This window comes from Lepeophtheirus salmonis, chromosome 14 (genome assembly GCF_016086655.4).
Source record: "Lepeophtheirus salmonis chromosome 14, UVic_Lsal_1.4, whole genome shotgun sequence".
Classification (NCBI taxonomy): Eukaryota; Metazoa; Arthropoda; class Copepoda; order Siphonostomatoida; family Caligidae; genus Lepeophtheirus; species Lepeophtheirus salmonis.
In genome coordinates, this window is record NC_052144.2 from 42058260 (window position 1) to 42072004 (window position 13745).

The 13745-nt window shown below is 27.7% G+C and overlaps 1 protein-coding gene across 1 annotated transcript in view; it reads right to left on the minus strand.

The window, feature by feature from the left end:
• Window positions 1–13745, minus strand: part of LOC121128975 (spondin-1) — a 122685-nt gene that overhangs the window by 89612 nt on the left and 19328 nt on the right. Inside the window, exon 2 of the mRNA XM_040724601.2 lies at window positions 876–1350. Coding sequence (XP_040580535.1) covers window positions 876–1079 — 204 coding nt within the window. The 5' untranslated portion in view covers window positions 1080–1350. The remainder of the gene's footprint in view (window positions 1–875; window positions 1351–13745) is intronic.

A 13745-nucleotide genomic window follows, 5' to 3' on the forward strand; every position in this document is an offset into this window, starting at 1 on the left:
TAGAATAAAACCCGAGAATAAATGTGCAAGATTAAAAATATTATTTTCAAAAACACTATTAAAAAAAATTCGAAAAGCAGGACTCAATTTTTTTCTGATCGGGACAGATAACTTAATTAAAGGTCTATTAGGAATTTTTATACGGGAAAGTATCAATCATAGGTTGGAATACGAACATACCTTATGATATAAATGAGGTTATTAATTAAAGATAAAAAAGAATTTACTTTGCTTTAACAAATTGTTCAATGTTTTTAGTTTAGTAATAAAAATGGTTTCGTTTGTTAATGGGCAGCGAGATAGGTTATAATAAAATATGCAAGATTAAAAATATTATTTTCAAAAAAACTATAAAAAAAATTCGAAAAACAGGACTAAATTTTTTTCTGATCTGGTCAGATAACACTGCTCTAGGATGAATAGGTTGATTTTTATTGTGTGATATAAACATAAAAATTTGATCACATCAAAGAAATCAATCGTTATCTGAGATATTACTTTGGTGTTAATTATAGACTTTTTCGTCACATTTCGTTTGTTACATGTAGTTTTGGTAGCATTTCAAAAAAAAAAAAGCATTGCAAAATTAGCATTGTAGTATTCCACGAAAAGTTCTTTAATAAGATGCAACACATATTGACTTTTGTGCAAGGTTTATCTAATTTATCAAGATTTTTGAAAATATTTACATAAATGTTAACCTCAACTATTAACAAAACAAAATTACAACTCATAGTCTACAAAAAGTGCATAATCTTATCGTCAAAAGGCTAATTCACTTGATGAAGGATAAAAAAAAGTGCTAGAAAATAAATAACGACCTATGATTGACAGGTAAAAAAAATAATAATATGTTTTTTTAGTTTCGTTCTTACCTGTAAACTGACGGTATACAACTCCCCTGGAGTATAGGTCTTTGGATTTCCAGACACAGTGAGATAAAAACCGACATCGTCCTTCTCAGGAGAATTTGTCAAGTCCGGTGGCTCCCGAATTTCACATTTCCCATTGGAACTATGGAATTGTGTTGATAGAAGAACTAACACAACAACATCAAACTGAAATTCTTTCTTCCTCATCACTTTTTGAGTGTTTTTAATCTGGTTTTGGTTTGTAAATAAATATATATATATATATTGATCACAAATATAGAACTGACATTTATATTAGTCGAGCTGCCGAAAGAGTTGCATGTTGTTAAGGGTTTGTTATAAGAAAAAAAAATGTATATTCACTTCTACATTGAGAAGGAAAGAGAAAAAACTTTATCAAAAACTTGTTTTTTGATGATTTATAAATTTATATTTGTACGTAGTTTTTTGTTCAATGTGAGCAATAGTCCATATTTTCCTAAAAAGATAAAATAAAGCGCATATGACAATATTTCTGTAGATTTTGATAATCATTTATTAACAATAAATAATAGTTATTTTTGAATCGTTTAGTAATAAAAAAAACTATGTCTACTTCAAGTATACAACATGTCTGCCTATCTACTAAGATAACGAATACACTGTGACTGTCATCGTCAGAAAAACTTCCTTTCTTCCTGTTTTTCATAACTTCGTTAATTATAATAAAGAACTTTTACCCATTAACAAAAGCTACTAAAAGTTTTTTTTTCTTATTTAATTATTAATAAATAGACATAAAACTCCTTTTTTCGCTTATGTGACTCTTCAACACAAAAGGAAGCTAGAATCATTTTTCACAAAATATAACCTAGATTACCTTTGTAATAGCAAAAGTTCATCATTATAATCAAAAAATTAGATGTTGATTGATTATATTTGAAAGACGCTATATCGGACTCGAATTAACTCTCATAAATTAAATGAAGTTTTTAAATTATATTTAGCATTTTGGAGCACCTGAAGTTATCCCAGAAATGTGAATACAAATTATGTAATGGACCGAAATATGTCTATAAAATATTGGCTGAACTGGTACGTTTTTTCTTGAAAATTTGATTTCCTTGCACATAAACCTTCTCTGTTGGGGAGAAGTCAAAGATGTTTTTATTAAAAAATAATGTTTTTCATACTGAGACTTTACAATTAAGTATTTCCATACAAATAAAAGTTTTAAACTACAGTTAAACTCTTGCTAGATATTTGAAAATAAAGACAGATATTGATTGAAATATGCAGATGAACAATTAGGTTAGGTTGTATGTATACGATATATGATCATTAATACATAAACTATGTACTACTGGTATATAAAAATAAAATAACCTAAAATCAACTTTGCTTTGCTGAAATGGAATTGTAAAATACTAAATTAATTATTTTGTTCCTAATGAATTTTAATAATTATTTTCTTTGAATTATATAGAGGCACGGAACATTTTTGTGGAATTTAACTCAACCTTTTAATTTGTTCGGTGTTAAGAACTACAAGCTTTTTTATTCACTCACAACTTCGACTGTCAAAAGGGAAAATTAGAAGAAAAAAAACAACGTAAGTTAGCTTGATTTCTGTATATTTCTTATTGGCTACTTTTACTTATTATTTAATGAATAGTTTTTAATTAATATACACATTGAATTGATAATTTTATCAATATATATATATATCAATTTAAGAGTATGAAATGACATAAATTTCAAACAAAGGACCATGATTGATATAAATCGTACAAGAGTCAACTTATGAAAACTAATTAAAACAGCCAAAGGAAATTTGAACTTAAAAAAATGTATAGAGGAACAAAATTTCAATTGAGGAGGTTTTTATTGATTTAGGATGACATTAGCTGTTATAGGGATATTTATGCAAAACAATCCATTATATAAAAATATATTTTTCTGGTTTGAGTTTCAAAGAATAAATATATCCTATAAGAGGGATACAAAACAGTTCCCTCAAGCAACTTACATTTATCTATGGTCAAGAAGGCCATATTTAGGATTTTTCTTTGGTATTGTATGAAATTTGAATAAAATGGTGTTTTGACAAAACTTGGAGATTTTTTGACTTTATGTTCATTTTTAAAGATATATTTTGTAAATGACATTTTTTTTAGAGATTACAAATGATTTTTTTTTGTTTTTGAAAACAATGAATAATTTAGGGAGTAATTTTTAAATAATTTATATTCTTAGTTGCAGAAGTAAATTGATGAATAAGAGTGCAGTATTTTTTTTTTTACAGAAAAAAACCCAGTTAGTTTACATGGGTTGGGATTTTTTTGCGGGGTATGGACAACCCCTTGTAGCCCATCAATTATTATAATGTTTCAAGAAGAAGTAGTCAATTAAAACTACTATTTTAGCCCCAAAAATATAAGGTTAGGTACAGTGTGTCTCAACAAATCGACTAGTGGAGAACAAGCCATTCTTATGAATTTTTTTTTCTAAATTTAAATCATTCATTTTTTTGTTAATGTTTATTAATGTATTCCATCAATTTTTTAATAATGCAAACATGACCTAACCATCAAAAATAAACTAAAACCTCGCTCGTTGCTAAATATATAAAAGAAATGATTTATTTTAATTTAATCATACCAAAAAAAAATTACGTCTTGTAATATGATCTTTAATTAATATTTATACTGTTTTCTTAATTACGTAATAACTTTCTTTTAAACTTAATAAATATTTAAATATTTCAAATAAATATGAATTATAATACAAATTAGTTACATCTATAAAATTATCTTAATTTATTTTATAGAGAATAGGTTTTACAATCACCCTATGATTAGTCTAAAACGCATTTTAAATGAGACAGATCAAAATTAAAGATGTAGAACAAATAATTGGTCTAATTAAATTTATTATATTCGATCCGAAGACTTAAAAAAAATAATATTTAGAATAATTGAATTAAAAAAATCAAATGAAAAAATTTGATATATGACTTATTCTAAAAAAAAGTAACCAAAATATTTTTTATTACAATTGTCTAAGTATTTTTTATACTTATTTGATTTTTATATATTCATACTTTAGAACAAGCATGTTTGTTAGCAATTGTAGAGGCTTGAAAAGGTATATTAGAGCTAATTTTTTCGATCTCTGATACTGATCAGTGATCTATAAAAAAAATCTGATTATATATCAATCTGCTGTACTACATTGAAAGTTAATCATTTAACACATTAAAAGGTTTAGTTGTTTATTTGTTACATAAACTCATTTTTTATCTGTTGCGATCATCCCTAGATATGGGGGCAGTTATAAAATACAACAGGTTGCATTCAAATGCAATTTGTTCACCAACTACTGTCTGGGAGAATGTTTAAATGAATATATACTATAACAAACATACATTGGTATGTTGTGTCAAAATTTGTTATGTCCAAGTCAAATCACCGGATAGTTATACTCTTTGACGTCACTATTAAAAAGCGTGGTGGAAGTTAAACATCAGTCAGAAACACGTTATGTTTTAACCTTGTATTTCTATTAACCTTGAAAATATATAAAGGACAACAAAAGAAAACTTAATCAACGGTACAGTAATACTTAAAATAGGAATAGCAAAGATAAAGCAATTATTTATCCAATAGACGGCTTAAGGAATGTGTATCTCGTATTATATAAATGTGATCATCTTACATTTTACAAAATAAACTTCTTCAACAGTTTTGTTATGTTTATTTTAAAAGTGCTTGAGCGCACGGCTAATATGGGATCCAGTAAAAAGAGAATACGCCATATTTTACATACTTTTCTTTAAACAAGGTGAAAAAGCGAGCCAGATGGCTAAAAATGTTGTAAATATTGTTTATGCTACTGATACTGTAACAGGTCATCACATACAATTTCCGTTTCTTGGATTCTGTTCCAGTAATTTTGATGTTAAAGATGTAAGTCAATTGTCGAAAATGTGATTTAAAATAATGGAAATCGTTGAGTTCTAAGCGCTGTTTCAATTTAATCGGGAAATAATAATAATTATTATTTTTACTACACCCAATATTTCATTTTTTATAAGAAATATAATATTTTAGGGAGTAACTTTTTAATTTTTTTTAAAGATTGTTGATTAATTCAAAATAATTACTTATTGCTCTTTTTTGACTTAAATTAGTTTTTGGGAGTAATAATTTTTTTTTCCTCTTCAAAATTATTAAATTTAGAAACTTCGAGTGTGAAGCTGAATCCTTACAAAGGAATTTACAAGGCAGAAACTGTATTCTTCTTTATTTTTTTTACTGTAAATAACATTTATGGACATTGTCTCATCATTTTTTTTGAAGAAAAAAAACAAAAAACAATTAAAGAATTGGTCGAATGTGAATGCTCTTCAAATCTATGCATATTATTGATTTATCAAAACTCATTTCTCATTCTGCACTCTATTAATTATAAATACAAATAGATGATTTTTTCAGGAAAATAAATATTAATCAGTTGATCATATTAAAAAAACCTTTTAAAAACTATAACATTTTAATTCTATCTGAAGATATAAAAGCTAATGAGAACTGATGATCAACAAAAAATGTTGACATTAATTTATTTTACATTCGTTAATTTATGCACGCATAATGATTAAAAATATTTTTTAAGTGATTTTATCTCATCATTAAATAGGATAATTACTTAATTAAACACTTCAATACGTCATAGCAGGAGTTATTTTTATATCATTTGATTAATTATCACAATTCTTTCCTTTTTTTAAGTTGTAAAAGTAATCAAAAAATTGTTCCTTGACGACGTCACTCAACTTTTTTTCCTCATTTCGCAATCAGTTATGGGATTGTCAATGTTATGGACTGATCTCAAGAACTGATAGGATGGGGCATAAGGCTGGAATGGACCGAATAAATAAAGACTCACGCAACACTAACCATCATTGTTACCTTGCAAATACAAAATACCCAATGTATTTCCTCATCTGACTTGATACGTCATGGTTATGTATTATATTATTATTTGTGATAAATTAACAAAGTAATAAGATAAAATAAACTTGTGCTCCGTTTTTCAGAAGGACAGGACTACAATAATTTGTTGATCCGTCTTTGTGTATTGATATATATTAGGGCAAACACCCGGTTTGGAACGAACCGCGGTAAACCCTTCACGGTACGCAGTTTGGTACATATAATAGTAATTTTTTTTATTCTTTATTAATTTATTTTCTGTTAAAATAAATTATTCTTAATTATGCTTAACTTCTCTGAAAAAAAAGATTGTTATATAATCTACACGGGTTATATTATAATTATTTATGAATTTGTAGATTTTTCGTAAAATATGGGCTTGTCTACATTTTTTGGTAATAAACAAGACCGATTACCAGTCACAATATCTCCAGTTGTGAAAAAAATTATTTCTTTTGATACAAATGTACCTGTAGTTGCGAAGTATTACGAAGCTAAATTTGAAACATTGAGAAATTTATCTAAATTAAACCAAAGCAATTGTTCAGGTTTATCTGTATATGTATAATATATGTATAAACCAAACAAAGAATAATAATTAAAAAAAAATTTATAATATGAAAATATTTTATATGTGACTATATATACTCGTATACGTACCACACTCAGGGTAAAAACGTACAAAACCGAATCAAAGTATAACCTCATATCGTACCTGTGCCAGTATCTATATCTTGACCCACTTTATTATACCTATGAACGATTTCTGGCTATCATATAAAAGAAACAATTATATATCTACGCTTTTAATGAAATATTGCTTTCCAATATTTCAATACTGTATCGAATAAATACTACGTAGGAATTTTCATTTCCCGTTTGATAGTGGAAGTTGAGAGTGGATCCAAAATTTAGTAGTGACCGTGTATATATTTATCTAGTTGCATCATAAATATATCTGTTTATATTTTCCGAATATAAAAATAAAGGGAATCCGTTAATAAATAACTAATAATCAATAATTAGAAAGAGAAACCTCTTTAAATGCCAAGAGAATACAGTATCCCCTTTTCAGAAAGTCATATCTTTGACTCTCACTCCGTCTTGGGAAGAAATAGAGTGAGATATCATAAATCCAATGGATTCCTCCCATATATGGTCCTATATTCAGTTTTTGTTCCTCTCTCTTGGATTTCAACCTTTATCAAGGGATCGTGTGAAGTATCTCCTAAGTGCTTTCTTCACTCATAATGTTAGCCATTAAGGAATCCAGTGTTACTTCGCTAACACAAAAATACCGTTTGTTGTTTGTTGTCAACTGTCGATTCACTTACTTGATACGTCTTGGTCATTTGATAATGTATTGTTTTCGATACATAAATGAAGTAATAAGTTAAACTATACTTATGCTCTGTTTCTAAAAAGACTGGAATACAATTGCTTTTGATTCCTTGTCATGTATATATTTGTAGCGATGAAAATATTGAGTATAATAGGCACATTAAAAAAAGAAACCGAAAATAAACATGGTTAGCCTGGGAGAAAATTAAAAAACCAATTATTTCACTTTTATTCAAATGTAACATATTTGTGTCAATTTATAAATAGATAATATAAACATTCCCTCCAAATGGCACATATACGTAACAATTAGTAGCTCAGGCTAAAAAATAAAGTGATATTACATATTATAATAACTTTTTCTTGTCCATAGCTTACCCAGAAGTGGAGAAACTCCACAAGTTGGTGGAGTAAGATGAAACTGAGCTCTACCGCCATTCCTTCTAATTCTAAATAATTATGCAAGACACTATGTAGGTCGTTTTTTTAATGATCGAGTGAGCCATAACATAGTAGTACACCACTTCCGTTGTAAAAATTTCGTCCACCATGTTATTTCTGCTTGTATCCACATTTGTTTGAAATGGAACATACATGATACAATTGCCTTTTTAGGTTAGCAGTTGGTAGAATTGATTTATTTGGCTAACTATCTCATATAATTTTGGGTCTTTTTTCTGTTTTTTTTTTAATGAAATATCGTGATACAATAAAGGGAACGATGTGTTCATAATAATTAATATTATTTTTTATATAATCAAAAATACTAAGTTGATACTAAATAAACTAAGTGTCTAAGAACATCGAAATTTAAAGTGTCGCAATTCTTTTATATGTCAATTAATTTTGGCTTTACATAAATAAAAGTCGATGGAAAAAAATAATTATTTTACAGGTACAAGTCCTTCGCTAAACACAATTTGATAAAAAGTATGCCAAATTATTTTGATATTAGTGCTCCAAACACTACAGTCTTACTACGGTCAACAAAACACTACTGCATCAGAAGCTCTTGAGACTTCAAGATTCATGGAGGCCTTATCTTGTTGACTTAAGTATTAAGTTCACCCAAACTGTTGTGGAACTTTTTGCATGTCTCATTCTCCATGTGCTTCTAGATTAAAAAGTGAAGTGGATTAAGATCCAGGATCTTCAGACGCCCAAAGTCCTTTATCGTAAAGTTAGAATTTCTTTGATTACCTTATGTTTATCATAAGGGCAGTATCAGGACGATGTATAAGGTCGTTTCTATCTCCAAGCGATTGGGGACAGCATAGATTATTTCCAAAGAAACTTTAGTTTATTCAGCAATCTTCTTTCAAGGCAATGCGGTGCAGAGAAGTGAAGATTTTTTTTACTTTTTACTGTTTTATAAAGATTTAACTAACAATATAAAAATTACTATCTATATTAATAAAACAAAGTTTGTCTGTTTGTATGTATGTATCTATTTTGAAAGTTAGTCATTTTTTAGTTAGATATTTTATCTAGGAAATAATAATATAATTGAACCTGGGCGTCATATTAAAAAAAGAGAGTACTTGAATAATATTCTATTATATGAAAAAAGAATATAGTCTTGCAGGCGTTTAGGTCAACTCATATTCAATAAGAACAAAAATAGGAAGTACATTATATCAAATTTAAAGAAATGAATTTAGCTTTAGTTAAGGTTTTACAACGAGCTAAAGTACTCTCTAGCTTATCTGTTCATATATTTTTTTAAATTATCAAGCTATTATTATTATGCTTGAAGAGAGTACATCTAAGTACTGCGTGTTAGAGTGTTCATGAAAAACAGAGACTAACACTGAGGATTTGTTCGGGAGTTACCATTTATATTGTTAAGGCACAGATTGTGTGTTTGCCGACGTCTTAAATTATGGGTACTTCGACCCTTAATAATTAATCTATGTTACAATACTTTATTCAAACGTAAGAGTAGTGCAATAAGATTCTACATATGAAATACAATATAATTTTATCCCCCGAGTTATACAATTTTTTCTTTGACTTCTTACTACTAAATTTGTTATTGACATTGCTGTCAACATACAATTTATTAGACTATTATAATAGTACAGTTCTCTACTAGACCTCCTTAAAAGCTGTTCTGTATTCCTTATTTACGTCTCCTCTTGCCAAAAAAATAAACCAAATTATTTTATAAACATTAATATCGATACATAGGTACATCTTCTAATATTTAAATAAGATACGTTGAATATTATCATTGCTATTATCCAAACTAGGCTACATTCTTTTGGCATTGTTAAGCTCTGCATGACATCTTCACACTCTGATAACATTTGTTACATTAATTTTAAGAGGGTTTTTATTTATCTAGCATCTACTTTTTTTATCTTGTCATATTTATATGAATGAATGTATTTCAACTTTAGCATTAGGATCCTTTATAAATGTTTGTACAAGTTGCAACTGGGATAAGTATGAGCAAAATGTAGAAATTGCAATTTCTTTGTCCTAAAATATATTATTTAACTACACCATTGGTCATTCTAATTGGCAACTATTCATTGATACTATCGATTCATTACGATCTATTAAAATCACAATGTTATTATTTAAGTAAGAGTAGTATAACTATGAAGATGTGGCATTTATACTGTACCACAAAATACTTTTATTTCAGTGATTTGTATTAAAATAGTCTAACCAACACAATCAATCATCCATGATGGAATATTCAATAATTACATTATTCTCATCCGACGTACTGTAAATCCTTCATTTAATAGTATTCATCTCTTTCTGTGGCTCAATTTGTACGAGTAACAAATTGTACACAACATATATTTATATACGTATATATATATATATACATATATAAATTGAATATGTGCTAGTCATTCGATAAATAATTGAAATAATTAAACCAATAGATTTTATTTTTTTCAGAGTGCTTAAATATGCTCTTGTATCCAAAAAGTAGGCTAAAATTAAATTTTCTCCTTTTCATGAATTAACCCACAATTTAAGTATATAGAAAATCTTAAGATCCAATGGAAAATAAAATATAGTAATACTTTAACTCTGTATAACCATATTCAAATCATTTGTGGAACGATTTTTTGTCTATTTATGGAAACTAATATTTTTGATGGTTTTCAAAACTTTGTATTTTGAGCCAAATTATAATAAATCATTGATAGAACAAGTCAGTTATTTACAAGAAATTATTTAATTTTAACTGACAAAATTTGACACGTATAATATATCCATCTGTTGATAGATATAATTTTTAAAATAATGCTAACGGCACAAAATGTAGTCACGTGCTGCATTTAGCCCACAGGCCGCTTGTTGAGAACCTCTTCTGAAAATAGTGAGCCAATGTAACATTTTTTGATAATATGGAAAAAGTTTTTCCACAATTGATTGTACGATGTATTCCAGATGTAAAACTTACTTGTTGATTTTACCAAGGAAACTCTGCATCCCTAAATTGCCAAATAATGCCGTCCGGCACGCAAATAAGTGTAAAAACGATTTATCTGACAATACATATGAGACTCATCGTTTAGTTTTCGAGTTCTTCTAAGTAACTTGTCAAAATTTTATGTGTAAATTACTAAAATATGCTTTACTTGATGTTTTTATGCTTAACTAAATAAAAGCTTTTTGAACACTTTCTTTTGATGAAAGTATTCAATTTTCCTTCTTTTGACAATCTTAATTAATTAAATTTAGTTTGCAAAAAGTCCACCTGTCTTTAAAAAAAAGAAGAACTATTTAATTACTTGGTAATCAACCTAACTAATTTTTTGTATAGTATTTATTTAAGGGAAGGAATACGCTTTTAACTTACAAGAATAAGTTTGAGTTTAACGAGTCAACGTTTTATTATAATAATATGAGATTAGAGTAGTCAAAGTAACAGGTGAAAAAAACCATATGTGTCTTTATTGTGGATGTCGTGAAAATATCATTTAAATCTACGCCCCTTCTCAATTCATAGAATTGAGTACTTATGACTACAAGGATGATGGTGTTTTTTTGGTCTTTTTAAATATTAATAAATTAAATTGATGCTCACTAAGTAGTGAGAAATATTCGAGCTCAATAACACGCATTCAGAGCTCTAATAAGTATTGATGATAATTGAGTACATTTTTTAGCTTGCCCGTTTTTTTTTAAAGTTGAGAAAATGAAAAGTAAATTTTCTTTTCCTAAGCCGTTGCCATTATTATTTAATACTTATGGAGTGAACTGACATTTTTACTTCATCCAAAATATCATTGATATTTATAAAAGCAGATTAAACATTTGTATGTCCTTATAAAAACGGAGAGTAACTCTAAGGATTTGTTGCGGAGTTGTAATAGTAAGTCCTCGTTGGACTCGAAGTATAATTGAATATTCACATTGGAGTCATCCTTGCCCATGTCTTTGTTTATTCCATTTTCCCTCCAAGTTACGAATCTTTGTACTTGATATAATGAAACGTCATGGTAACTTAGTTGTTCTCTTCCAAAGGATTCTTAAAATCCTTTGGGTTAACATGTTCATTTTTTGTTATTCTTTAACATATCTGAATGCTCCTGATTAGCATCACTGCTAATAATGGGAAAAAATAGACGACTAGTCAAAGTTCACAAAATTATATTTTATATAAGTAGTGTAACGCTGAGTTCTCACAATATTTTTTAACAAACATTTACCCACAGCAATTAAATTGCTGTTTTGATCCATGTTGTGAAATACATGACAATATTACATAGGAAAAAGGAAAAATGGGATTTCTAATTGTTTTATCATCATATTTAACTATCTAACATCATGCCTTACTCCTACCTTTTATTATAATTGATTCATTATTCCTAAAAAGTTAAGAATATCGATTCAAATCATTTTTTTTAACATTATCAATGGAAGTTAATTAATTTAATTTATCATATAAGTATACATTTCTAAACTAATCTCTGTCTATTATCTATCAACTCAAAAAAATTTGTATGGTTTAAATGTGTTTTTGAACATGTGAGTCTTTGGAGACACTGAGCTAAAACAAAAACTATAGCGTCCTTGTAGGATTGTTTGATAAAAATTAGTTTCAACTTTAGCACTTTTTTAAGAATTTTGTTTTTCTTTGAATTATAGAGATCAAAATATCAATTATAAGAATAAAAAAATTCTCACTGTTACGCTTCTTATTCAAATATTTATTTTTTTTGTCAAATTTGAAGTAATTCAAATTTTATTTATATATGCATATGTAATTTGATACTAGGACAAATAAAGAAATTTGCGTCAAAAACTTTGTTCACAAAGAAAAAAAATATACACAGAAATATTTATTTTTAAACTAAATCAGGCTGAATAACCTTTGCAATCATACTTCTGAAGGAAGCATAGGTCTGCTTTATGAACCTCCTTTTTATTTTGGGCATCTCCTACATAATGAATATGGTGATAGTGTTATGATGATTATGGTTAAACGGGAAAATTTTGGAGGGATTTAAAAAAAATCGAAAATCAACATGGAACCCCTGAAAATTTGTGAAATGTTTAAAAGGAAAGCAGATTACCAGTCATGACATTTCATTAGATCAGTTAAAAGCGTTCCTTCTCCTGGAGGAGGAAATGAGAATAGACAAGGACATTGACAAGAATAACATTGAAATCGATCCTCAATTTTACTCAGAGTCCACTAAGGAGTTGTTATACATATAAGTCCTCAACAAATCCTAAAGGTTACACTTTTTCTTTTATGAACAGACAAAAATGTTCAATCAGGTTTTGATATAATTGAATGCATTAGAAAAGTCCTCAGAAATTCAAAAATAGCAACATTAGTATAAGAAAATGTATTCTTCTAATCCCGACATGCAAAAAAATGTAATTTCTCGTAAATTGTAATATTAATGTTCTTAAAATTCAAACATATTAGTGAGCATGGAGCACTTGAGTTTATAGAATGATATCTGTCTGCCAATTTGTACCTTTTTTACATCCCTAAGATAATATAACATTCAAAATATCTCCTTACAAAATAGTGCATACGACTAAGATTTTATATACTAGCGGGCATATCGTTGTTATTTCGTCGTTGGCTATTTCTTTATCACTCATGGAGGACCATTTTTGCTCTGCAATGCCTCTATTTAGCCTTTATACGGTTCTCCAGGGTATATATGGGAGCATAGATATATTTTTAGATAGATAGTTTGCCTTTTTAAACTCCCCAAATGATTATCAATGCAGATTTGATTTCATGTTCATTGAATTTAATTTATTCTCCTCTTCACATTGCCCTGCAGTCGTCACTCATGTTATATGTGAACAAGCTTAAAAAACAAGAAAATTTTAGAACATACATAGCAGATTTATAAGTAACTCTCTCTCTCTCTTTCTGTTGACGTCATCGCGTGCATTTGCTATGGTAAATGTAATACATTTAAAGTTAAGAATATAATAATTTAATTATTTTTTTTTTTTTCATTGATTCCTTATTTATTCACTATATTTAGGTTTGTTAATGATTTTCTATCCTTATATTCCTGTATTTGGGGTCCTAATGACATCATCTATTACAATA